Source organism: Hippoglossus hippoglossus, chromosome 5, assembly GCF_009819705.1.
Source record: "Hippoglossus hippoglossus isolate fHipHip1 chromosome 5, fHipHip1.pri, whole genome shotgun sequence".
Lineage (NCBI taxonomy): Eukaryota > Metazoa > Chordata > Actinopteri > Pleuronectiformes > Pleuronectidae > Hippoglossus > Hippoglossus hippoglossus.
In genome coordinates this window covers 10105052-10132980 of record NC_047155.1, presented here as the reverse complement: position 1 = coordinate 10132980, position 27929 = coordinate 10105052, and the positions used below count along the sequence as shown (strand labels likewise).

At 43.7% G+C, this 27929-nt stretch overlaps 1 protein-coding gene across 2 annotated transcripts; it reads left to right on the top strand.

Moving 5' to 3' along the window:
- Nucleotides 1–56: 56 nt before the first annotated feature.
- Nucleotides 57–27851, top strand: LOC117761905 (mitogen-activated protein kinase kinase kinase 12-like). 2 transcript variants are annotated; one of them, XM_034586238.1, is made up of 14 exons: nt 57–172; nt 12644–13181; nt 15808–15991; nt 16133–16324; nt 17077–17235; nt 18643–18801; nt 19357–19465; nt 22069–22178; nt 22306–22422; nt 22775–22912; nt 23518–24229; nt 24557–24624; nt 24976–25276; nt 25776–27851. In XM_034586238.1, the coding sequence occupies exons 2-14, from the start codon at nt 12686–12688 to the stop codon at nt 25860–25862; spliced, it is 2832 nt and encodes a 943-aa protein (XP_034442129.1). In that variant the 5' UTR covers nt 57–172; nt 12644–12685; the 3' UTR covers nt 25863–27851. The 2 variants fall into 2 exon arrangements, with proteins under 2 accessions (XP_034442129.1, XP_034442128.1); XM_034586237.1 differs by lacking the exon at nt 57–172 and adding an exon at nt 10230–10586 and having other exon boundaries at nt 12641–13181.
- The last annotated feature ends 78 nt before the right edge of the window (nt 27852–27929 follow it).

Below are 27929 nucleotides of genomic sequence, written 5' to 3'. Positions count from 1 at the left end.
GTCTCGACTCAACCTCCCAACTCTCGTTCTCGCGATATCACCTATTGCCAAGGTAAATGATCCAGATGGGATCCCTGTGGTCGTCTGGATAAACAGCTCGGAGGTAAACAGACTCACCAGTGGAAAACAAACAGTCTGTTCACGTCATTCATCAACACGGAGCCCGAGAGAGGTAGGTCTTCTACCAGACTAATGACAGGAAGGAATCATCCCTTCCGATGGTGCTCGGTGGGAATCAGTGGGAATGCACCAGTCTGATGTTGCATGTTTGTGATGCACCAGTAATAATGCGGCTGCACAGACAGGCGGTATGAGACGAAATGTAATATGTCTGTATTTGGGCACAATGGGGGGGGTCACTGTATTGCTCTTAGATTTTAATCTATGGAGTCGAATGTGTGGTGCAGACGCAGGTTAGGTGAACAGCAGCCAGGTGGCGCTGTGGTTCAGTAATTCTGCTGAGCTGCTTGGTCTTTGATCAGCCATGAATTCATCCATAACATCAGCCAATAGGACCAGTCCATCATGCATGTGGAGTGGGGGTGCTTCGGGGTCGATGGACACGGATCCAGCCCCTTCTGTCTTGTTGTAATGAGCTGAAATCTTGCCTTAGTTCTACTTAAAAACAAATCACCTACAGCGGTGTTGGTAAGTAGAGTAAATAAGATACCAATGTCAATAGAGAGATACTATTACACTCACAATTTGATTTGCTGATAAGACAAAAAAAATGCTTATTAACTTTATTACTATTATTCACTGTTTAAATTATTAATGAACTATTTTAAGACAAGGCCACATGAGTGAGGGAATCTTTGATTACTATGGTCAGGACATTTTTAAAATGTCCTATTCAAATCCACAGGTAAAATCACATGCTTAATTTTTTTTAAAAAACATCTTAACTTCTATCATCTGAATGGAATATGTTAAAATATTATGTGTGGTAACAAGTATGTTAATGTTCATCAAACTTTACTTCAATTGTGCTTGTGTGGTTCCGGGTTTTGTTGTGTTGCTGTGGGTAGTGTGTAAATATAACAATATTATAAGGAGAACAATATTATAATCTGATAACTGACCTTCAGACACACCGGTCAGAATTTATCTCTGCACACTCGGCTTGACTGTGAGATTATTGATACCTACTGTCTCAACCTGTAGTTTGGAGACGATGCTCCACTTGGATACCACACGTCTTCTTCAATAATAGTGATTCTGGGTCTCCGATATTCCTTCATATCTGTCGTATTTGACATGGGTTTAAATTCATGGGTTTTAAATTCCATCCTTTATGGTCTTTAAAAGGTCTTAGAATGTAACTTGTTGAAACCTGCAGGAACCAACAGGCTTCACAGCTCCTGATCAGCACCATGGACAGCGCACTGCACCGACACACCGCTCTGAACTTCCCCCCTCATTTTACACAAAGGATGTTTCTTTTATGTTAGCCACTCGTTTTTCTGAACAATGATCTGTCTCATCCTGCCATTCTTGACGTGCCATCACTTCCATCACTGTTTTGTCACAAATACTAATTAGCCTCTTTACTTCAGCTGAATTAATGACTCTTAATATGGGATCCAGTCAAGTGGGTGATTAGCATAACTCTGTATAATCTGCGACTGCTATTCCTCCAGAATACAAATGTGGAAACAATGCCTCTTTATTATTCTGCATATATTAGGTCATATGTTCAGTGTGATGGGCGATGACACGGTTTTGTTAGTCGTGTATCTGCCAAACGTCCCATTCAGACTTAAACATAAATGTGAGATGACACAAGATGATTGTTTGATTAAAAATGGGAAATAAAAAAAAAGGTCTCAGATTTATTTACTAAAGGCCTGGTGGATGGAGTCCAAGCTAAATATAGAGCACAGTCATAACAGAACAGTGACGCCATCAGAAGTCGAGTAAAACATAAATTAGTTAAACAAAGGAAGAACATTCTACGACAAGACGTCTAATTTACATATAATGTTTAATTTATTTGACCGTAATGACAAAATGATGGGGTAGGAGCCGAAGTCCTCATTTAAAAATATTGTAAAAACTGTAGCTATCTTTATTGCCCATTCGATTTTCCTTTTCCTTGTGTTTCCTCTGTACCACTGTAATACGATGTGATGCAATCAGAGGTCAGGTCGGCCTCAGGTGGAGCGGTACCGTACAGTTTGTGCCCTTAAATGTCAGCTTGCTTTATTTTTGATGGCTTATAAAACCCTTTTTCTTTGCTTTTCCAGGTATAGGAGGCTATTGTGGCTGTTGTCACACAAAATATAATCTGGTTTCAGAATAAATGTTGTTTATATTTTATGAATCCTTAGATTTATAGCTTTAAAAATCTCTTTGTTCTTTGTTTGGACTTGTGTAACACTTTGGCAAGTACCTTTTCTGTTGGGTTCTGTCACACGAAATGTATTTTATTATTTGTGATATTTCTCTCGTCTTTGTTTTTCTCATGAAATACACAAACTTCCTTTCAGATGTGTAAAAGTAAATGTAAATCAAACAGTCTGAGTAGGAGAAAGACAAATACACTGAGAATCTGAAGCATGAAGATTCAGGGGGGTAAACAGTAGATTTTGCCTCAGGGTGAACTGTAGCTGCTCCTTTTTCCCAAAAATTTAATGAGTCACAGTCACAGGCACAGCGGTAATAAACAAGCTCTGAGATAAGGTACAAACGCCAGCCTCCTACATCGCTGACCGGCCAGTGAGCCTGCTCCCCCATTGGCTCACAAACCATGAGATACAGATGTGGGCGGTGACAGAGAGAACGTCACGACACTTTTGATCTTCCCTGCTGCTTCCAGGTTTACACACAGCATTGACGGGAAATGAAGCTGCCCCAGCTTCCCTTAAAAGGAAGTGCGAGGCAGCGCTCGGTCAGAAAGTAATTATTCTCTACGAGGCAAGTGTACGTCACAGTCCCCTGAGTTATAACACTGCAGTGGCTGCTCTTCAGCTGCTGGATCTACTGTATGTTGCCCTGACGGGACCTGAAGAGGAAACACAGGGAACATTTATTTATACAATATTTTAAAAACAATACTATGTAGTCACTTTATACTCAAAGCCTCTTACATTGTGCAGAAGCTGTAGATTATTTATCTCTAGTTGCTATTGATTATGTTAATGACAAATAGGTTTTTTCTTAAAGGTTCAATCATTAGACTTAACTAAATATCCCCTGAGAGTAAAACATAAATAATAAGATGGTGTCAACTTGCAAAGGACATTTACATCAAAATAACAATATTCAATGACCAGGTCTTATTGGTCCTGTTTGTCTATTCCTGTAGATTGTAAATTAGGCATAAGTGACGTTTTTCAATATAAACCAGAATCCATAGGTGTAATTAATGATTTTACACATTTGGTTAAACATTAGCCGAGTCCTTTGGCTGTTAAAATGAATTGCTCTGAGTCGAAAAAATGAGTCGACCCCGAAGCAAAACAAATCTCACATACATTCTTATTTTTAATTGTTATGATTTGGAATTGTGCGCTTGACAAAATATCCGTTTAGTCGAGCTGCTGCTGCTGCTTCTTCGTCCTGCACCCGGAGAGGAAAAGTTCATTAGCACGAGCAGTTTCTCCACAGCTCAACCTAATGAGATACAAACCAACTTCCCTGCAGCCCAAAAAACCAAGAAGACCCGCAAAACAACAGCCTGAAAAAAAAAAATCGTCAACATAATTATTAACACTTCCCCTGTAACAGCTGCCGAGCCTCTACACTCAAGGGCATTTGGGAAGTGTAGTTAATCCAATGATAATCTTGAGCGTGGTTTACACATATTATCGCTTTAATTGCCACGTGTGCTGTGCAATTATACCGTCACCAATTACATGGCTATAGTTTACTGGCCCGTCTAAGCATTTGGTTCCCTCTAATAGATGCCCTCGATCCGCAGCACATGCAATTGAAGCCACCAAGACGCACGCTAATGGATTTTCCATCGGCATAATGAATTAATTATATGTTTTAAAGCAGCAGGATAACGCTGAGCCATGGCGCTGTATATAACAGTAGTGGAGAGATACACGAGTTTATACGACGGGAAAGAGACGGAGGGTTGAAGGTTTAGGTGACGTAGCCAAGGTGTTTGTGTTGTGTGTGTGTGTGTCTGTGTGTGTGTGTCCGTCCATCCATTAGAATGCAGAGCGCGTCCTCCCGTGTGACTCACCCCCCCGCCCTCCCTCGTCTCCCCCTCCCTCCCTCGTCTCCCCCTCCTTCCCCTCCCATCCACCCACCTCACACCACCAGCAGCATCTAACTGCAGTCACCGCCTGGTATTACAGCTCTGACTTCACACCAGCCAACCGAGGATTCTGTTTCTACGGCAACACGCTCCCGACTCCTCCCCGTCCCCTCCCCAACCAGCCTCCATCCCTCTCTCCCTCCCTCCATCTCCTCCTCTAACCCCCTCCTCCGCCCCTTCCCGGCACAGACCATGTGACTTTCGGTAAGGCTTCTCCAACCTCCCCTTTATTGTTATTAACCCTGTCCCGACCGGGCTGCTGCCGGCGGCTCTCCGCACGCAGCAGGCTGCCTGGCTGGCTTATCGCCCCGCCGAGGTTTCAAAGGGAAATCAGATGCATCTCGACTCTCCCTGGAAGATCAAAGCAGTGCTTGATCTAAATGTTGGATTAGCATATTTTAGAACATGCCAGAATGACTCACTCTGGTTCCCTCTCCATCCGCAGGGACAAAGTTTTAGACATTGAAAGTAAAGTGAGGATGCTTTTCAAAAAAGGGTGCCACGATTTTATTCATCAGCTCACTTCATACAAAATGTAGTAAATATTTATTCAGCCATCGTCTATACCGCTCATCCCTTGAGGGTCGTGTGGAGCCGGAGCCAATCAGCATCGAGCGAGAGGTGGACTCTTCGCTATTTCATTTATTGCCGAGCTGACAAGTAGAGACAAACAACCATACACACTCACATTAACACTTACGGGCATTTTAAACACATGAACTCCAGAAGATGTCGACAGAATTGGGTCCGGACTTTCTCTGGGGGTTTGCCTTCCACATATGAACAACGCAGCAGGAGCACATCGACCCTTATCACCACATTATTGTATTCTTTTTCATTTTTACGCCTGTTGCGTGTTACAAACATCATCAACACACTCGCTGTCCTCTGTGTTCTCGGCTCCTTTGGATTTTCTGTGGAGTTTTTACTCTTTACTTTAAGGGGCTGGACGGAAAAAAGTCCACAGAAAGTCCGGAGGCTCTCACGGGGAATGTCTGAGTTCTGACTTCAGTGCACGTCTGAAAGCAGCTTTCGAGTCTTCAATTAACCTAACTGCATGACTTCGGACGGGACATGTGCTAGTGTTGGTGAAAACTCCCACCGGCACACTGGTTGTGTACTTTGTAGCTGCACAAAATGTATGTTTTATAGTCATTACATTGAGGATTTTCCAGTACTTTCAGAATAAGAGGAGAATGAAGTTGTTAAATTGGGCGGCCCTGCTGTATGTCAACACATTCACCCTGTAAATGTCTTTAAATCTGAAAACACCAGAAATTTTCCAGCGGAGCTGTGTATAAGAATTCAAATGTCTGAATCCGCTGTGAGCCCATGTGTGAATACAGCAGGGACATGTCCAAGATATTCACAGTGAGTGAGTGGGCGTGTTGATGACGTTTGTAACAGACGCACACGTGAAAAATGATTATACAAATATCTGATGATGAAGAAGAGGTGCCACGTAAAAGGAGACTACAATGAGATTCGAAGAGCTTTTGGTGATAACGGGTGATGGTGGTGTTGATGTCCTGTGAACAAATACACCAGAATGTATGCATCATGTCATCATCCTCCTGCTGCTCTACCCAGACCCCCCCCCCCCCCCCACGCTCTGGACATTTTCCTGTTGTTGTAAACTCGTCTGACCTTGACAATCTGAATTTTCCAGATATTTTTTAACAGTTCATGTCTGAAAATGTTTAATGTTAGTGTTGGTCGCTTGTTGTGTAGTTTATGACTATAGACTAAAGAATGTTTATCTCTGTTATCAAATAAGTGTCAGTCGGTTTTATACATGACGTCTTCTTTCCGCTCCTGAGTCTGTGGTGCTGTAATCCACAGAAGGTCAAAATGATGAGAGGCAATAAACACTCATCCTTTGTAGAGTTCTGAAACAGGAAGACGGATCTTGGCGTCCGGCGGTGATCTCACCTGAGTGTTGCCTCATTGGCTCAAGCGTCCCAATGGGAGATATGCGCCGGTCGTGTGTGTGTGTGTGTGTGTGTGTGTGTGTGTGTGTGTGTGTGTGAATGGATGAACTTTATGAATGAAAACTCCTCTTCCTGAGCTGCAGACAGGAGGTGAGATCATCTTGTTGAAATGGAGACCCCCCCCCCTGACACACACACACACACACACATGCGCTCACAACACCTCCCCTCACCGCCATATCCGTAATACATGGGTGGCGCCAATCTTAACGAATCCCATCAGTTGACTGTATGGATGAAAACACAGCAGTGGCAACCTGATGGATGACAACACTGTCTCATATCAGCATCCCCCCCCCTGCCCACACAGACAGGAAGGGCTCACTTGATGTTGGTGCACATTAGTACACACACACTAACACACACTCCCCTTGCTTCTTTAATCAGAAATCTAAAGGAATATCTCTGCTGTTGGTTTTCAGTCAATATGGTGTCGGAGCAGAGGGCCAATTATCTTTGTGCATGTTCCCTTCAGGACCAGAGTTGAGTGGATTTGATGATTGGCCGCCTATTCACCACAGTGCGAGGGAAAGTGACAATGAGTAACACAAGGGGCTCTCAATGAGGATCCATAAATAGGCTCTCCACAGAGCCAGGAGCTGCCCTCCCCCTCAGTCTCCATAGTCTGCACCCAACCGCACACACACACACACACACACACACACACACACACACACACACACACACCTGCACTCTACCCCCTCCCACCTCAATCATACTGGGACAATCTGTGACCGCTTGGCACCGGGCCTCACACAACATACTGTACACTCACACTCAGAGGCAGGTACACATGACATTCTTCTCCACATCCCTCACTGCAGGCTTCTGTCAAATCCCTCCTACAGATACGAGGCATGTTGCCAAACAATGCAGCATTTTACGTCAGCCATTTACATGCAGACCTCTCTCTGTGTCTGCTGTAGTCAGATTGAAGCTTTGCACTTCTAGTTTTGACAGTAAAACGAACGTAGCTCAATCAGTATCCACTGTGCAGTATTTCTTTTTTTTAAATCAATGTGAGTCCCACTGAATATCATTTTTTGAAAAGCTGTCACTTTGTAGATTTGTAGTTTGTATCTGATAAGGAGTGGTACCCCGCGGCGCTCATTCTGCTGGAGTAACCACAACAGACGAAGGAACAGAAGCTGCGCTGGTGGACATCAGAGGCAGATCCTCGGAGGCCTGAAACATCCATGATGAGGAGCTGCAGCTACAAGCACCGATAAATAAATCATGGAGAAAGTTTTTAAGAAAAAAGATGGAAATAGAACAGAGGACGTGTGGCTCCATTCAAACTGCCTTGAGACAGAGTACAGGGAGAGGACGTGTGTAAAATAGTAAGAATGAGTAAAGCTGCTGGTTTCATTTCTCACATTATTTTTGAATTCTATACTAAAACCTACATGAAATTTTAATGAATCATATTTTGGCTCAGGAATTTGATAATGTCAAAAATAACGGAGTTAAATGCATAATGCAATTAAATATTTACAAATGCAGCAAATGAGACCTTAATCCATGAGAATTCCCCACCGTGACACTTTATGTCATGAAATATTTAGTGGAAAATGTAATTACTCGTATCAAAGTAGGTCCAAAATAATACAAAATGGTCTAAAATGGGGTCTAAAATATAGTATTATTTAAAAAAAACAATTGCTATGGTTGAGCCTGCTTCTGTGTTACTCCATAGACCGCCACACAAACTGATTAAAAAGGGAAATATCTTTTTTTTTTTTCTTGGCAAGGATTCAGAGCAGATGGCGTGAGGATGACTCAAAATGAAAACATCAAAACAGAAGCAATCTATTTTTCCAGTGATTTCACCTGAGGTATCTAACTCAGATCTGTTTTCATCAGGATTTCATAAAGCAAAGCAAAGAGGGAAAAGAAGGGGGGGGGGGGGCTGTGAGTGCTTGCGTGCTTGCAGGTTTCTCAGTTTGTCCATGCACCATAGTTGGGGTTTCCCCTGCTGTCTACAAGCGGCACGATGAGGTCATCGTTACGGGCTTAAACATGAGCTTAATCTGGGAGTTAAGGGCTGGATTTGGATTTAGCGCTCAAAAAGGGTCATGTCGCTACAACCATCTAGATTCTCTGTAAATACACGGCTCAGACGCGGGATCCCCAGCTGTTCCACAAACGCACATCTTCCTGTGTTGTCAGCCAAATGTTTTGGGTCTCGGGAGATTCTCTCATGTTTGCAGTGATTTGATGACCTCCCAGTGGGCCTGCAGAGTTAAACTCTCCATCCGTCACCATCCTGCAGGATTTCCCTGACTTGAATATGTGAGCTGGGTGATTTGGGGCAGCCAGTTTCTTTTGTATCGTACATTGGCTAATGGGGATGATTTAAGTGTCCATTTTCCTTTGAAATGCTAAAAAAACCCCCCAGAAATGTTCAATATAATAGGAATGGTTCTTCAATTTTGTCTTAAAAGCTTGAAAAGAAAGGAAATATTGAATATTTATTTAGCATTCATTCAGATGTTCCCCATGTTATACAGCAGATGTTCTGTCAGTGGTTTCTGAACTGACATATTGATCTGAAAATGTGATTGTGATTGTGATTGATTTAGGGGGGGGGGAATCTGGCCTATATGACTGTGGTGTAGTGATAAAAACTTTATGTGAGGTGGCACATTCAGTCTTAGTAATAATACCTGAATAGTAAAAGGGTGTTTTGAAGACGAGGTTGTAGTTAGAGCCCAACAATATGGAATTTTTGGGGATACTGATATTAGGGAGTAAAAAATGTATATATCAGCAGATACATATACTTTAAAAAGTATTGGCAATGATTCCTCAGACTACTCAACTATGTGTAGTTGTAATGTAGTTGAGACTTGACTTATTACAGTTTAAACTTTATCAGAAATAACTATGAATAAAAAGAAAACACAACCATAGGTATAGAACTCGAATTAAGAAAACTAACTTTTTTAAACGTCCAACGTAAACATAAATGCACATCTTCTCTGTATTGTTACCTCCACCGAGGAGGTTATGTTTTTACCCCTGTTCGTTTGTTTGTTATAATAAAGATTACACCAAACAACCAGCAGATCTCCATGAAACTGGGAAGAACCATGTGGTCTGGGGTCGGGAGAAGAATCTATTACATTTTGGTTCAGATCCTGATCGAGGTCGGATCCAGGAATTGTTTTTATCACTTTCTTTAACATGTCACATTGGGCGTTTTTAAGCATTCTCTGATAACATAATTAATGGAATCTTGATGGAAAAAAGTCAGACATATTAAGGGAACTGAAATCTATAAGTGTGTGAACTTTGGTGCAACTTGATTAAATGTAAGGGGACTGTCGGGCTTTGGTGGAGGTATGCACTCTATTCAGGAATATTCTAGATTATTCAGAAAAATAAAACTTCAAACAGATCACGAGACACGCGTTAAAAGTTTTATTTCATCCAGGTTAATTAAAGTCGCTGAGGGAAACAAATCACGCCTTAGGAAAAGTCCCATTTAGCTGCTCGCGTGTGCCGATGAGTCCTAATCTCTCTCCTGTCTCAGAGAAGTGGGTCAGCATAGATTGGAGAAGATGAAGATGAAGATGATAAAAGAAAAGTGTCCTTCCCTCTCTGTGGCAGACTGCCGCTCACAGATTATGCACCAATCACACTCCATAGGGTCTTAATAGGGTTTGAGGGGATTTTCGTGGCGCTGTCCAGTCAAATGGCTTCATGCTTTGTGGATGACATCATTTTGATCACCTCACTCACCGGCTGACCAACTTCACCCCCTCACCCCCTCACCCCTTCATCCTCACCCTCCTCTCTCTGAGTATAGCCTCACTGTCACATAAACACGTTTACCTGCGGCTGCCCCGTGTCTGCGCGCGTCACGGCACATCTCTCCTCCGATTGGTTGGACGCCGGCACTTGGCCACCCCCTCCCATCCTCTCCTCCATCCTCTCCTCCTCCCATCTCTCCCTCCCTCTCTCTCTCTCTCTCTCTCTCCTTCTTCTCTCTCCGCTGGGGTGTTTACTATAGGTGAGGTGGCCGTATAAATTCCTGAGTGTGCGCACATCGCATCCTCAGAGGAGAATGGAAAAGGAGGAGGTGGAGGAGGAGGTGTAATAGGAAAGGAAAAAAAAAACCAAGGGAGCTGTGTGCGTGTTTACTGTCCGCGGGAGAGAAGACTTCAACACGGTGCTACACGGCTGGATGAAGGAGGAAGAGGAGGGTGTGGATGCTGATTTTGCCGACAACCCCAGAAAAGGAATTGTCATTAGGTGGCTGTTGTTAGAATACACCAAAGTGGAATAAGCTTTTTGAATTCACCAGCAATGGATCTGCATTGAGGTAGGAACCGTTTCATTGGCGTGATACGCAGGTAGAGACGAGAGACATGGCAGCAGGTCCTAGCGCAGAATTACGCAGCGTCCTCTTCATTTTTTATTTTTGCGCGTAGAATGAAAAATAACAAGCTGCAATGGTGTGTTTGCGCCACTGATGCATCTTTAACCGCAGGAGGTCCCGAGGAGACACGACGATGCGCACAAGCACAAGCTACTACATCCACAATGCACTGGCCTGCAACGGAGCGTAGCCTGCTCCTGCAGCTCCTGCAGCTGATACCTCCAGAATAAATGGAGTGAGAGCAGCACCATTAGGAGACAGGATCAGTGGGACGTGGATGATGTGTGATTATTCCAGATTGCAGACACCAGATGTGTCTCAGTGGTTGGGTTTCTGTCAGTGCAGGGAATCAGGAGGAGGATTGTATCCCTTTTTACGGGGTTTAGGGTTGTGGCTGTGCTAATGAATCATCCTGGCTCTGTCTTTCCTGGATGATTTCTCTCATCCTGTTCATTCATTGCAGATGGCCGTGCAGTTCTCTGCATCTATAGATGTACAGATGTATAACAGCATGATATTTAATTCACTTGCATTGTATTTGTATAGGGTCAAATCACAACATATAATATCTCAAGGGACTTAACATTAGGCAGAGACCTTACCATATCGAACTACAAGTATAGTGGTATCATGGCATAGTCGGCTAATAGCCTATCCATCAGATGCCAGCAGAGTGACTTTAATCAGAGGTATTGTCACTGAAGGAAAGTCAATAGAATCGTCTGTAATAGCATGCAGATGCATTTAGGATGAGTAATCTAATTCATATTGACCTCCAAACTGAGTAGGACATCAACAAGAGATGAAGTAAAACCTCACAATCACCAGATGATCAGGAAACTGATCATCCCCAGCCCCATGTTTAGGATTTGATTTGATCTTCTAGCACTGCAGCTATACACTGGTTTTGATTTGTATCATTATTTCACCGAGCAGGTTCAAAACATGTCAGGTCTTCGTCCTGCTCGTCAGAGGACGAGTGGTTCGCGTCAAAACCCCTCTGAAAGGAAACGTTGGCTTCATTCTCCGCTCAGTGTGTAGACGCTGTCGTCCTTGGAGAAACGACGAGCCTTAAAGAGCCTCGCAGTCGTCTCTCAACATGATGCATCCATCATCTGAGCTCATCCATTTTAATGCAGCGGGGATATTGCTCCAATGTGGAATGTTAATCACCAGATGTGGCCCCATTCTGCACCAGGGACTTGTCATTTAACACTGCAATACTATTATAGTCATAGTATGAGGTGTAGAATTATTTCATTCATTTACTTGTATGCTGTGACACTTATATATGGTTAGCTCAAGAGCAGGGTCTCATTTCATTTACCGTGCCCTTCATCGTAGGCAGTAAGTGAACTGAGGCGTTCTAAGATTTATGGTCCAGGCCGGACCGGCTCTTTTGTCCTTTATCCACATCCTGAATCATGTCTCATGTTCTAGTATTGATTTAATATCAGATAAATCATGACTCTTTGGTTATTGTCAGCTCACACATGATAGACACACAACCACTATACTCACTTTGCCTGTGGTGCAGCAAGATATACCTTAATAGAAATGCTGAAAATGTTTTTATGTGATCTTTGTTCAGTGATGTTTGTCATGTTATGCATGAAGTTTATCTTTTCCACTGAGCCTCATACTCACTGAAATGCTTCCCTTCACTACAGACCACTGTCAAGTCCCAGAACACTACACAGCAATGACTGATACAGCAAAACAAAAAATGACCTCAATCAGAGGAGCTACAAAGTCTGAATGTGCTTTTGATGTTAATGGTACAGAACAATCACTCCAGTGAGTTTCTCTGCCACTTGTCAGTAAGTTATAGAAAAGCTTCTATTTCTAGGAGGCCTAAATAATCATCTTCCAGAGATGACATCCGTCTACAGACCCACAATTCAGCTTTATCAACCTTCATGACTCTGCTGTGATTTATAATGATTTCCATCCTCTTTTTTATTCTCTCCCTCTCTTTCTATGTTTGGTCCCATCAAGGCTCCCAGTTCTCTTGTTTCTTCGGATGACCATAGTCCCGTCATGGCGCTCGTTCTTGAATCTCGTGCCCCCTCTCCTTCCCTCTCTGCCTTCAACTCTCCCCTCTCTGATCCTCCATCCTTCCGGCGGCTCGATGCGGAAACACCATGCACCCCGGAAATGGACCTGACCCCGACTCAGTGCGTCCTGCGCAACGTCCTCTCCATGGACACCGGGGGCGAGGTGGAGCCTGGGGGCGGTGGAGGAGAGGGTCAGACTGTTGGCGGGCACAACCAGACACCGGGCGATGAGCAACAGGAGCACTTTGCCAACAGTGTCCTGAAGCTCCATGAGCATGATGGGTGTCCAGGGAGGACAGAGGGCGAGGGGCAGGAGGCGGACGGCGGCGCTCTCAGGTGCCAGGCGGACGCCGCCAGGCTACAGTGCCAATCCACCGGAGGAGGCGGAGGGTTTCTGGAGGGGTTGTTTGGATGTCTGCGTCCTGTCTGGACTATGATTGGCAAAGCGTACTCCACAGAGCACAAACACAACCTGGATGGTAAGTACAGCACTCAAATTTATTTCAGCACACAATGCAAACACTGTATTCACACTGGGATCAGTGGTTGTGTCTAATGTTCCAATAAAAGCAGCCACTGGCTCTCATTTAAATCCAGTCCAAGGCTTTGATATGCTAATGAAATGATCTTATCCTGCAGTTTAATTACATTAACTAGTTGGGAGAAAAATGACTCCCACAAAGGCCACGTTGTAAACAAACACTTTCTTTGACACGAGCGAGCTGCAGCGGGAGAGAGAGAGACTCTATCAAAGCTGCAAAGGGCTTATTTTCCCCTGATGGCCCCCTCCCCTCATTTTCTCTCCTGCCTGTGCCCACGCCAGCTCCCTCCCACGACTACCACCCCCCCAATGAAACTAGCTCCCCGTGACGCTGTGTTGTTTATGTCTGCTGCCACTACAATAGTGCAGAGCTCCCCCGGGACTCCTCTGCCAAATCTGCCTCATGAATTATGCATGGCCACGCTCTGACCCTGCGCCTCTCATCTCTATTAACGCAAAAACCTGACACACACTCACACACACACACACACACACACACACACACACACGTGAGCATGTGCCCAAGGATGAACACACACACACACACACATACACATGTCCTCAAATAGAAACACTTTAAATTAACAAGTAAAGTCATATAAGATGCCAAAAAAACAAACTTGATCAAATAAATTCCGCGTCAGACGAATGAAGGTGGCAATTTTATTTCTCTCCTCGTCTTTACAGCGTCCTGATATTTTATCGCCCGTTTGACTTCCACATCTCCCCTCCGCTCCCCTCCTCCTCCCACATCTCATTGTCTCCTTTCCTCTCCTTTTCATCCTTCGCTCTTATCACTCCCAGCCCATCTGCACCTCGCTGCTCCCCTCCTCTGTGCAGCATCACAGGGAGTCGCACGCGCTGAGGAGAGCAACAACGGATATTATGAAAGTGAAATAAATAGGGGTGTATCAGCTGACTGGCTGCCTAACATGGGACAATGCCCTATTATTAAGCGTTGATTGGAAGGAACAATGTAGTAGCAGGGAAATTGTCTCGTATTTATTGATTCTGGAGGGTTTGGGGGGGTGATGTGGTAAATTCCCTTCAATTTTTCCAATTAAAACAAGCAGATAAGAAGCAAATTCTGGTGTTAACAGATCTGGTCTTTATTGTAGGAGATTTGAGGGGCTCATTAGATGCAGAACCATCAATTACTGATGACCATTAATCATTCATATCATTCTTATTAATGTGATAAATGAGTCTGAGTCGTCTTCCTCCTGGTTAAGAACAGCAGCAGAGCAGGCTGTAAATATTCTCTGTATTAACAGTCTGTCTTTGGCCACATGGACCCCCCCCAACCCGTGGGGAATCCGCCTCCCATCTCATCTCTTAACACACACACACACACACACCGGCCACCACCAACACTTCCCCTCCACCTCTCTATTCACCGTACTTCCACATTAGGCCCTTAAATCCCCTCCCTCCTCCAACCCCCTCCTGTGCGTTGGACCCCTGTTTTGCCTCAGCCCCACAATGGCACTAAGCAGGATTTAGGAGGCTGAGGAGGCTTACCCACAGAAGATTAGAGCTCCCTGTCTGTCCGCCTGTACGAGTCTTAGGTTGGGGTGAGGTTCAACTACAGAACAAGATTTCCACTCTGGCTCAGATTTCGAGGCTTACAACAGGTTTTATTGTCACCGGATGTAAAGATATGACAGCTTTATGTGATGGTGCTTTATATCTGATGTTTAGTTATGAAATCTTTCTTTTTCATTTCAGCATCACATCAACATATACCAGTAAAGTATGAGGAGATAGACATCAAATTAACTAAGATGTATAAACCTTGTAGGAAGCTCTATGGAAATGTATGTTGCCTAATCCAGCTAACATACAACCAAACCAAATGAAATGATCAGAAACATACCCTTCTTGGCAGAGGTGATAGTGAAGAAATTATTACAACATCAATGCGGAAATTGAAAATCTGAACCAAGACCAAGAATCTACAACCACAACTAGCAACTTAACATGCTCACAATAACAATACTACCATGCTAGTGTTTAGCCGTAATGTTTAAGTTATCAAGTGAGCTTCCTTTCTTTTGCAAATTAGCTGTAAACACAAAGTACAGCTGAGGTTGAACGTCTGTAAACCAAAGTATTTGGCAAATAAAAAATTTGACCTTAAGGTTTTTCTTCCTGGGACCTTGAATATATTTTATAGCTGTCAAGATATTTCACGCTCCACCAGAAATGTCATCCTCATGATGCTGCTAGAGATGTCAGAGGACCATTATAGGACAAATCCTCTGGGGACAATGAATGCTGGTACACACTAGTTGTATTGTGTGTGTTTAAATGTCGAAATGTTTAAAGTGAATAAAGTAAACATCTTAAGATACATTTCTGTTGCTCATTAAAGATGTTCAACATAATAGCAGTAATAATCATCTCCTGCTCTTAAGATGATGATTTTGATTGATTTTAAATTGGCAAAATTGACATGTGATCAGTTTATACAATCCTCCCTTTGTTCTATAACATGAATCAATATGTTACTACGCCGACAACCTCACCCACCACTTTGCCTGTATCTCCTTCCCCTATCTCAGAGGCGTGGGAGGTCCCATTCGAGGAGATATCCGACCTGCAGTGGGTCGGCAGCGGAGCTCAGGGCGCCGTCTTCCTGGGCAAACTGCACGGACAGGAAGTGGCTGTCAAGAAAGTGAGAAACATCAAGGAGACTGACATCAAGCACCTGCGCAAGCTCAAACACCCCAACATCATCACCTTCAGGTTAGTAGAAAGAATAGCTGTCTACTAAGAAGCTTTATAAACCTACTGTGAGTGGCTGTAACCATTTCTTCACGTTATAGCGTAAAATCTCTGAAGACCTTTTAATCCTAACATACTCTACACATTTGCCTCCACTCTCAGAGGTATTTGTACCCAGGCTCCATGTTACTGCATCCTCATGGAGTACTGTGCTCAGGGACAGCTGTACGAGGTGCTGAGAGCAGGCAGGAAGATCACTCCCTCCCTGCTCATGGACTGGGCCATGGGGATCGCCGGGGGCATGAACTATCTTCACCTCCACAAGATCATCCACAGAGACCTCAAGTCACCAAAGTAAGTTCTGAAGACCTGGGGGGGGAGAGATAAACCAGTGGAATGCATAAATTCACCAAGACCAAACGATCCTCTTAATAGTCTGTGTAGCTCTTATGATAGAGAAATAAAAGGAAAAAGATACGGTTTTTGATCATCAACTTGAATAAACTAATTGATGTCAGCACCATAATTATGTTGGATGAATATTATTTCCTTAGAAATTGATAACAATGTTAAAGATGTGCTTCACAGCTCAACTGGTTTGGTGGGTGACCCATGTACTGGTGCTGGAGTCCTCCACAGGTTTGGTTCCCACATGGACCTTTGCTGCATGTCTCCCCCTTTTTTCTCTCCCATGCACATTCTGTCCTATCGCATAAAGGCTGAAATGCTCAGGAAATATCTTAAACAAAAAAGAAAGAAATTGACATCCTGGATCTGTCCCTGTAACCGGATCTGAATCATAAGTAATTGGGATCTTCCCTGGCCCACGCCCCATCCCTCTAAGATTTATCTGACGACCATCCGTAGGTCTGATTAAGAAAGTTTCACTGATTTGTCAAATTTAGATGCTATGATTAATGTGCAAATTTCTATCCCCCCAAAAACACTAACTGCTACACTACTGAGGTGTTTACCAACCATGGAGGGATGGTTATTAAGTTTCTGATTTCAGCTGATCTCATTAATCAGTTCTTAATTTTTCGACATATATGAAGTCAATCAGGTAAACTCAAACTTGATGAATGTCCTCCAATGTTTACTTCCAGCATGCTGATCACCTACGACGACTCAGTGAAGATCTCTGACTTCGGCACGTCCAAAGAGCTCAGCGACAAGAGCACCAAGATGTCCTTCGCTGGGACGGTGGCCTGGATGGCCCCCGAGGTCATCCGCAACGAGCCCGTCTCGGAGAAGGTGGATATTTGGTAGGTGTTCTGCTTCCTTTTGAACTGTCCTTGTCGGATTGGTCAGCTCTCGTGATTTCTCTTATCTGTGGCTGAATCCACACAGAATCTCATTAGGTACAGTCTGCGGCAGTGTAGAGCACAGGATCATGTTTCCAGAAAATCTATTCAGTATTATGTACAATATCTCATTACATGAAATTCTGTAGGGTCTCTGCCATAGCTGATGGGTTGCCCTGGGTGAGGCCCTGATCTCCCCCAGCACATTCTCGCTCGCTCCCTCTTCCCATCCTGCATCCCTCCATCACTCTCGCTCTCCGTCCTGAAAGGAACGCTGGCTAATTTAATAATTGATTTGCCAGATGCTGCAGTGCTCAGGAGAGGCTGGAATAACCGTCCGACCCTGCGGATGGTTTGGCCCAGGGCCAGCAGTGCATTAGCAGGGAAGTGAAAATAGGATTAAAAAGCTTTTGATGTAGAAAGCAAGCTACGCATGGGTGTATACTGCGCAGTTTTGTTTAAAATCGTGTGAATTAATTTGTAGTCGGCTGTGCTGAAGCAAAGTGGAGATGGAGTTTAACATGAACACATTCAGGTGACAAATTTGTATAATTTACGAAATCTTTAAAATAATGTTAGATTTACTAACTTTAACTCAGTCCAGTTCAGTCCAACTGTCATCTTTTCAATAAAAAATCCATCCATCCATCCATCCATCCATCTAGTATTTTCATATTGATGTATTCTTACTTTAAGATAACACACTGAATTAATGATATTTCTAAATGATAACATACTGTATAGAAATACACCAGGTACTCAATCTGGTGCTAAACTAAAAAGATGTTTATACTTATTTTGTATTCATATTATGATAAATCATATACAAGGAAATAAAGAGCATCTAAAAATACACATGTAAACCCCACATCACATGGCCCATCCGAGCTTCATGTGATGCTAGTGGCACCTTGGATATGGCACATGATCACCATGGCAACACTGAGAGTCAGCAACAACAGACTTTCCTTAGTTACCATCCCGATGGACCTGCTCCCCCGCTCCCCTGCAAAACAGTTCAGTGTTTCATCAATGAGACATCTCCTTTTGGAAAAGTTTGGGAATCATAATGATTTTTCACCAACTGTTTCCTGGAGCTGGGATGTATTATTATTATCAGTGTAACTCTGCAGCGTTAACAATGACAGAATATTGATACCACTGATCAAACTTACAAAAATACTGAATTTAAACTGATTAAACTACTCAAGGCATTTGCATCAAATGCTTTTATCGTTGAAGATATATATTTTTACAGATAAAAGGTTTTCCTCCACCAAACATTTCCATCCTGCTGTCTTTCATCCATTCACTTCACATCTTTATCAGTGTATCTGAAAGTAAAATGTGTCACACGTCTCTCTGCAGGTCGTTCGGCGTGGTGCTGTGGGAGATGCTGACCGGAGAGGTGCCCTACAAGGATGTGGACTCATCCGCCATCATCTGGGGGGTGGGCAACAACAGTCTGCAGCTGCCTGTGCCTGATAGCTGTCCAGACAGCTTCAAGCTGCTCCTGCGGCAATGCTGGTGAGAAGGCTGGGAGGGAGGAGGAGAGAAGGGAGGGAGCGAGGAGAGGAGAGAGATGGAGGGAAGAAGAGTGAGGTGGAAACAGAAAGTTGAGGGCTCATCTGTAAGATAATGTAATAAGATGAGAGGGGTGAGAGAGTGAAAGGGATATTTCATAAAGAGGGAACACTTTGTATGACCTAGTTGTTTTTTTTCTCCCTCTTTCTGTCGGGTTCAGTATTTTCATCGTGGGTTATCTGCTTGTGTTTTATTATCTGGTGTAGTATCATAATCACAGGTTATTTGCATGTCTTTATCAGTGTTTTAATCATAGGCTTGTTGTACACTTAGTTTGGACGGTATTTCGAATACACATGAATCCTCCATAGATAACTGTAATCAGATAAGATGGGTCATTTTATTTTATTTCAGGTTAGTGGCTATAGATGAAAATGAGCCTATTCATTTAACTAATTAAGGTTAATGAGCACTATCCCTATTAAATAAATGATAAGAGAATGAGAGATTACATTGTTTCAGTGTCTCTGGTTAAAACGTGATTTAATCCATTCACAGGAACTGCAAGCCAAGAAACAGGCCGTCTTTCCGACAGATCCTCCTGCACCTGGACATCGCCTCAGCAGATATTTTATCTACTCCACAGGAAACGTACTTCCAGTCTCAGGTAAGCTCCCTCTGTCCCTCAACGGTCTGCGCTTTACAAGTCAACTGGGAAAGATTGCCTTAGCGTCAGTGAGCTGCAGCGGAGGAAACACGAAGGGAAAATGTTGCACTGAAATCCCTTTAAACTTCAATTTAACTTAAGGGGCTTCTGTGGGTTTATATTAGCTTCACCTGAACTTTAAGAATTTGTGTCCAATATTATTTAAGCGAGAACAAATAGAGCAGGAAATAACCATTTCATATGAATGTACATGTCAATATTAAAAAATGTGAACCTGTCTTTTTATCTCTAAACCACCTTAATTACCAAGATCAGATCAGATCAGGGTGCAGATTGCGTGTGAGATTGCGCGTTTCTCAACATTTTCGAATAATTCATGGATCTTGATGAAAATAATCCATCATATGTAGTGGACTGATATTTATGAGTTTGTGAAAATTGTTTCATTATATTTTTAATTTTTAAATATTTATCATTTGCCAGTTTACATATTACAGAGAAATTAGACAATTATGTATTTATACACAATACTGCACATATTCAATATTGTATATGCTCAATATACTTCAATTACATTGAGATCAATCACCTCTAACGTCATAGTCGCAGCCATTTAAACAGATAAATGGACAACAGACGAGGTTAGAACTGACCTCTGTATGTTTCCCTACTAGAAAACCTCCTGTCAACAACATCCAGTATCTGTAATAGTCATTTTGTTGTCAAGACGCTGTCATTTGTTTCCAGTCCACCGCGGTGATTTCAGGCTGTGCAGAGCGCGCAGCTTGCTCGGGGGCCCCCAGGCCTCTCGGGAGCCCAATAATAATACCTGTCATTTCGATCACAACAAATTATTGTTGGTTCCTTGCTCTTTGTTCCATGTCACACACGAGTGCTGATTTGTGGTCGAAGCAAGAACCTTTCTCCAACCTCCATCACATCGAAAAATGAGAAGGTCTGAGCGACGGGGAGGGAGGGCGTGCCTCTCTGTGATTGGGTGGGGGATGGGGCCCCATGACAAATGTGGAAGACAAGTGCAAAAAATAAACAGATGAAGGACGAGAGACTGAGAAAAGTATAATTGAGTGGAAGATAAAACCACAGATATATCTAATGCATGCAAAACCATGAGAAACAAGCTTGCACACAAACACAGAAAATAAATGCGATTTTGTTTGGTCTCAGCTGCAGCCGCCTCCTCCCCAGGTTTTTTTTTCTTCTTTTTTTTGGTGCATGATGCAAAACACAAACCTCTTTCTCTCCCTCCACTTATCCTTGATCCTTTCTTTCTCCCTGTCCCCCTTCCCCCCCCTGCTGCCCTCCCTGGTTCCTCTTGTCTCTGCCCCGTAATGGATTTTTCTTGTGACGTTGGAAAGAAGTCTTTTCTGCCAGAGTGTATTGATTGCTTTAATGGTAGGGAGCAGAGAGCAAAGGGAGAGAGAGAGAGAGAGAGCGAGGGAGGGAGAAATAGCGGACTGGAGACGTAGAAGAGTGCACAGAGTCCATTAGCTTAATAAGAACAGCCTCCCTCGTGCACACACACACATGCGTGTACGTGCACACACTCATATATCTGACTTCCTCTGTCCCGATATGACAGGGATCAGATAACAGCTGTCGCACTTCAACGTGAACAAGAAAATGCCCACACTGCATTTTTGTGTGTGTGCGTGTGTTCTTGTCATGTCAGTCCATGTTTAGTATTGTTCCCTGTGTATTGATTACTATCTGACGGCTTAATGGCTTTTGGTCCCAACGATACACACGAACCTCATTCTGCAAATTAAGAGCTTTTTTTTTTACTACGCTGACGTGCAATGAAATTTAATCTCAATGAAAAATATCTTCAGTTGTTAATATCGTGAAATTTATTGCCACGTAGGTTTTCAACCTGCAAGGAATTTGCTTTCGTGTTTGGCACATAACAAAGAAATAGAGTAAAAGAAAACAGGGGGAACAGATAAAGCAAAGTACTGAAGTACAAAACTTTTAATTTAATCTATAAAATAAAGGTACAAATGTACAATATGGCTATGTGCAGTATATGTGCATATATCATCATGATGGAAGATGCAGGAATGGATGAAATTCCTGTATTGATCCTGCATTTCCAGCTGGGGCCGCAATTTCCTGTCCAAACCCATCTGAGCCTGAGATAAAACTAACCAAGCCCAACTCGAACCTGAGCATTCTGTTTTTATTTCCCAACCCGACCCGAGCCTGATGTTTTTCAGATTATTGTGACCTGCAGTGTAAGAAATCAAGTAGACAGCTCAGCCAAAGAGACCGAACCCGGATATTATTTTAACATTTTTGTCTGAAACCGGCCCGACCCGTTGGCACACTCTCGTCAGCTGCACAGAGAAGCACCTACGACGATTATTCTTTGTATTACATAAGTGCAGCCTATCGTTTTCTGGCTGGCTCTGGTTATCGTACTGTTTTATTCGCAGTGACAGAGGAGACATATACAGCGGACAATTAATCCCGGGAAAGTATCGGTAGTAGATCGTAGTAGTGGTACCTTTTTTAAATTACCAACTGTAAAATGGTGAAATATTCAACCTTTCTCTGATAGACATGTTTTTTATTTGTCTCACCAGGTGGAGTGGAGAGACGAGGTGAGGCACCACTTTGAGCAGATCAAATCCGAGGGGACGTGTATCCACCGGCTGGACGAGGAGCTGATCAAACGACGCAGAGAAGAACTGAGGTGAGCCCAGAAACGGGGGGGAATGAGGGGCACGTAAAGAGGACGGACATCTTGCGATACAGATGCAGCTATTGAGTGCGTGCGTCTGTGTTTTTATATCCCTCTGTTCTCTGCCCTCTCCACACAGACATGCACTGGACATCCGGGAGCACTATGAGAGGAAGCTGGAGAGAGCCAACAATCTCTACATGGAGCTTAATGCCATCATGCTGCAGCTGGAAATCAAAGAGAAAGAACTGCTCAAGTATGAAAACACTCGGATTTAAAGGATTTTCAAAGTAATAGTCAAATCTATCCGAGACGTCAGGCAGTATATGGTTCTACAGTCTCGAGAAAATTAAGTATTACAGCCATAACATTAGGAAAAGTAGGGTTTTTAATTATTCAAATACTTTGGACTAACAGCTTGTGATCCATGAACTTTGGTTAAGCAGCGTATTTGTTATGAAAACGCATGGATAAGTTTATCTGTGAAGCAAAGGGCCATTACGTCCAGTCACACAGGGCCATTACATGTAACAAAGTGCCCTCCTCTGCCGTGCTGAGTATCCACCGACGTCCATTAAATGAATATTGGCTTTGTGTTTACACGTCAGGAGGGAGCATTCGCTGGATAAGAAGTACCCGGGCTGCTTCAAGCACCCCAGCTCCAGACAGTCAGCCTCCTCCAACTCCATGGAGAAACTGATGAAGAGACGCAACGTACCTCAGAAACTGCCCTCGCACAGCAAGAGGTGAGAGAAACGGGCTTATGCACCGACACAAGGCAACGTACAGTGACACAGGGGGAAATGTAACAGAAAATACATCACACAAGTATTGAATAATTTAATCTACCAGTGCAGTGCTTGTTCTAGACATGCCTGTATGGAATAGATAGTTTGCTTTGCCTGTGGTGATGCAGCTCTCTTTCTAAAACTGTAAATGTGACCTGCAGTAATTGAGCCGTGGCAAATAAAGACAGAGTGCTGGACTCAGTCCACTGAACCCTGGAGCTGCAGCTGCTGCACAAAGAGCTGCTCACCTGTTTATTCAAAGTGAAGTTAAGCTTGATTCAGTGCACAGAACCTCAATGGGAGAATCAGTGTTTGTTGCTGTTGTCTTGATGATTCCCAGCCTCCTCTGCTGCCTGTTTAATACAATTTTATCACATGTCCAAATTACACCTAATTCGACACTGCACTTCCGTTGGCCCTTTACAGTACACATGCTAAGTGTGAAGCCGATAAGATGAACGGTTCTGGAGATATGCGAGCCATATACAAACAGAGATTTCTGGATCTAGTTGATAGATATGAGATAGATATTTTTGAATTAATTCTGTCCCTGTCTTTTCCAGGCCAGACTTGCTAAAGTCAGAGGTCATCCTCCCAAAACTGGACTCATCCATGACCCAGGTCACGATACCCAACAAAGGCTCTACCTCCCCTGGCCGCTCACGCAGAGGAAAGCCCCGCTACAGGAAGGCTGGAAAAGGCAGCAGTGGGGATTTGGCTCAGCTGAAAGCCACCCTCTCTTCGTCTTTAGCAATGGTCAATGTCACGTCATCCGTTCCCAGCAGCAAGCACCATCTAGACCCCAGTGCGGCCCTCAGGGGCCTGCAGCATGACATGCTGCTCAAGAAGATGTCCTCCTCAAGCCCCGACCTCATCTCAACCACCCTGGAGGCTGAGTGCCGGAGGAAGGGGCAGGTGAGGCCCGGGCTGGACAGAGTGGGCAGCCAGAGCGCCTCAGCCGGTCTGGGGGAGAGCAGAAGGACTGATGGGGCAGAGGAGGGGCCGAATGTAGGTGTAGGGCCCGACGACCTGGCGCAAACACCTCCGCGAAGTGACACGCCCAGCGAAGATGCAGCTTCTATTCCGTTCTCCAGCAGCCCTGACTCGCCGTGCGGCCGGGGAGCAGCCGCGGGGAGGACGTCTGTACTCGGGAGCCCCCGCGTTCCCCACGACAGCGAGGAGAAGGAGGATGGGACGGTGATCACGCGCTCGCCCAGGAGTCAGCGGCTTACGCCTGCAGCGCTTCTCTACAGGGCAGCAGTGACACGCAGTCAGGTGAGACTCAGCGACAGAAGGATTTCTTCAGCCCAGTTTCACAAAATCATTTTGACTTGTGTCTTTCAAAAAGGAGCAAACTAAGCACCGAGAGGCTTTTAGAAAATCAAACCATTCTAATTTGATTTGTTGCCAGTTAAGAAAACATGCAGTCTCCAGCATTTTAAAAAGATTTATTAATGAAGGAAAGATAAATTTTACTCAAAGCGTGCAAAGGCTGCATTTGTGTTATTACCGGCCGCTTAAGTGTACGAATGTCATTGGGGTCGTGCTGGTGTGAAGCAGATAAACGCTGGATTTCATACTGACTATAAATAATGTCCACAGAGACGTGGCGTGTCGTCAGAGGAAGAAGAAGGAGAAGTGGACAGTGAGGTGGAGCTGCCAAGAAGACGGTAAGATTTAACAGAACCAGAATGACAGTCACCACATGAAACCTCATTTAAATTCACTAGATCCTGATTTTTATTTACATCTGCAGCAAATTGCACACACAAATTATTCTTTGAGAAATCAATGAATGTTGAAAAAACGTCTTATCTTATAATGTTAAAGAAAGTTTGGTGACCTCTGTTACAATAATTCCCAGTGTAGCTTCTTCCAACTTCACATTCACTTAACTGCAGAATGTTGGGTTTTAATATGCTCGTGGCTCTTTGTCCCTTTATTGTGAAGCACTTGTTAATCCACAAACACTACGACGTTATGTAGAAATGTTTCACGAACGTGTCGCCTCTCTCCCTCAGGCGTCCCGTGAGCATGACCAAATGCCAGTCCCTGTCCACGTTTAGCTCGGAGAACTTGTCGGTGTCGGACGGCGAGGAGGGAAACACCAGTGACCACTCCCACAGCGGTACGCCGGACGTAGTCAGCACCAATACCGACGAGCGTCTGGACGACAAGAGCGATGACCTGCTGTCTCAGGGCTCAGAGATTCCCGCCGACCCGTCTGACCCGACCCAGCTGGGCACCGACGGGCTGTCTGAGAAGGAAGCCATACTACGACAAGTCAAGACCCAGCTCGCCTCAAACGACCATAACTTTGAGGTAGGTGAAGTGACGGAGACAAAATATTTACTAGTCAAATATACAGTTCTAGAATTGCACCCAGTAGAGCACCACCAAAGCTTGACTCAAAGTACACACTCATAGATATCACCTCTAAGTCCCATAAATATACCAGATTTGTTTCATTAAGATCCCACAATTATTCCCTGGGAAATCTGTGAAAATGTAAAAAAAAACCACTTCTTAATGTGGTAAAAGAAAAATCCTGGGACCGCCCTTTTGTCGGGATCTGTGCCAAAGGTTAATGGATTCTTGAATGGTTTCAAGAAAATCGTTTCAGTAAATTTTGCACAATCCTCCTAAAATCAAACCTAAATACCCTCTTTGGTTGAGGTAATAGTAAATGCATGCAGATTCAGCTAACAGACTGCTGACGGATACTGAAGCACAGACAGATACTTCACCCTTCAATAATCTGATATTGTGGATCCATGTTAAAGAACCTGTCGCTGCTCTAACTCAAAATATCCATGACCAGGGTCTGTACGACGACTCCGACTGTGACAGCGCAGAGCTGGACCACTCAGGCAGCGCCGAGCCCAGCCAACCTCCAGCCAACTGGTGAGAAAAGGACCCAACACCTCCGCCCTGCTCATCAGACTCAGGCAGGTCTGACCTCTGAAGGCCTCGATCGCCCCCTCACTTAGAGAACGCTTGAGTCGGGATCAGGGACACCGCAGAGAGTCGGGAGGTGAGGATTCGTCCACGAGCCGCAACTCAGAACAAATCTACTGGAAAAATGTGTGAGTGAGATCAAAACCCTCTGAGACACTGGAAACTGAAACATGCACGTTCTGTTTGAGATTAATGCACCGCAGGGACGTGAAAGTGAATCGGGGCAGTAGTGGAGCTGACGGAGCAGCTGCCTCCTCTGTTCTGACACCTCAGCGACGGGGGCCTCAGTCAAAAGAGGCCATCGACATCAACCACAGCCACCATCGTCTCTTCTCATCTTCCACGTTAATTTGTATTTCTGTCTCCGTTATGAAAACAGGCGTCATATCACAACACGTTTATGAAACCCCTACCAGGGCTTCTGTTATATTCTACCGTTACTTGACGTCCACTGATGTTGCAACTTGCACTTAATTTATGAAATGTTCCGTGGTCCACGTGATCATCGTGTCACATCCTCTCATAACGTTATATGCACTGACTAATTTATTCTTCATTTACAGTGAATCCATTTACTTTTTGTTTTTTCTTAAAAAGGAGAAGTTTACATTTTTCCATGTGTTGTTTACATTCTTTTTTTTATTTCTTTTATATTTGTAACTCGGATTATGTTGCCATTTTCTACTCTTGCAGTTTAATATGGATGTAAATATGTGACTCTGTACAATGAACAAATTTTTAAAAACGTGAGATTGTATAATTTAAAGGTGCTGATGTTTCTAATTAGGTGGAGCTATACTCTATTGGAACCTCAAGAAGCTTATGGTAGTAGAATGTACTGTAGCTGCTGTTCATGTCCGAGCATCGAATCACAGGAGAAAAGAGGAGGAACGTGCGAACGAGGGAAAGGAAAAAGCAATATGTCTGCTCTGACACAGTATGTCCGTACCACATGTGGGATCACTCAGGGCAGACAGGCTTTTTATACTAGTATTGCAGTGTTTTATTGTATTAAAACACAAGAAATGTGTTTTAATGCGTGTATGTATCATCGAAAAAGGCACGCTTGTGAAAAGCGCATTGGATATTTAGGAATCAGTCACTGTTTGTTAGGAAAATGAAAAATTAGACCTGTCCACAGAGGAAAAAAACAACTTGATTCATGGCAGGTATTTAAAGACAAGTGTAAATGACTGAAGGCATTTGGATGACGGGGATACAAAAACCTCAGAATGACTGAAAACACATTATTACACTCGCTCGTTCACTGTTTTTCGATCGAGGAGCTGGTGTCATGTGGGGAAATGTAACAATGTGGCTCATTTTCACTGTGGGTTTTAACGTTTTATTCCATAAATCTGAGCGAATTGGTAAATGTTCTCCCGTAAAATCTGTGTACACCTAAAAATGACCTGTGACCCCACTATTTATCCCTTTATTTCTTGCCTACCTCTAACATAGGAGATGACCACACAAGCCCAGAGTGTGGTTCATCAGTTTAGAGAAAGACCAGTCCTCCTTCATAGTAACTAGTATCATATAACTGTGGTTCTGGTGTACTTGTGTCCCCTGACAGGCCTTCTTAATGTGGATTTGATTCAATCTGACTGTACAACAGCACATGACATCCTGTTCCACTAATCTACGACTGATCAGGTCAAAATCAATAAGCTAGAAATGGCAGCTTCTGTTTATTTTCCTGGTGTTTTTAAACTAAATGATCCCCAACGTTCAAAGCTGGGGGGAAAAAATCCTTGTGCAGGAGAATGTTGCCAAAAAGCAAAACTACTGCCCTCTAGTGTCTCATTTCCCCCCCGATGCTGATTGAAACAACCCGGTATGAACTGAAACGTTTGCTTTTTATACTGCATTATTGTAACTGTACAATAAATATATTTAAGAAACGATTTAAAATAAAATCAAGCCTGTAAAAACTCAACTGGTGGTTCTCCGTTTACTTTCAACACTTGTATTATTCCATATCTACACCTCTTTGGTGAAACTCACCTATTTATAA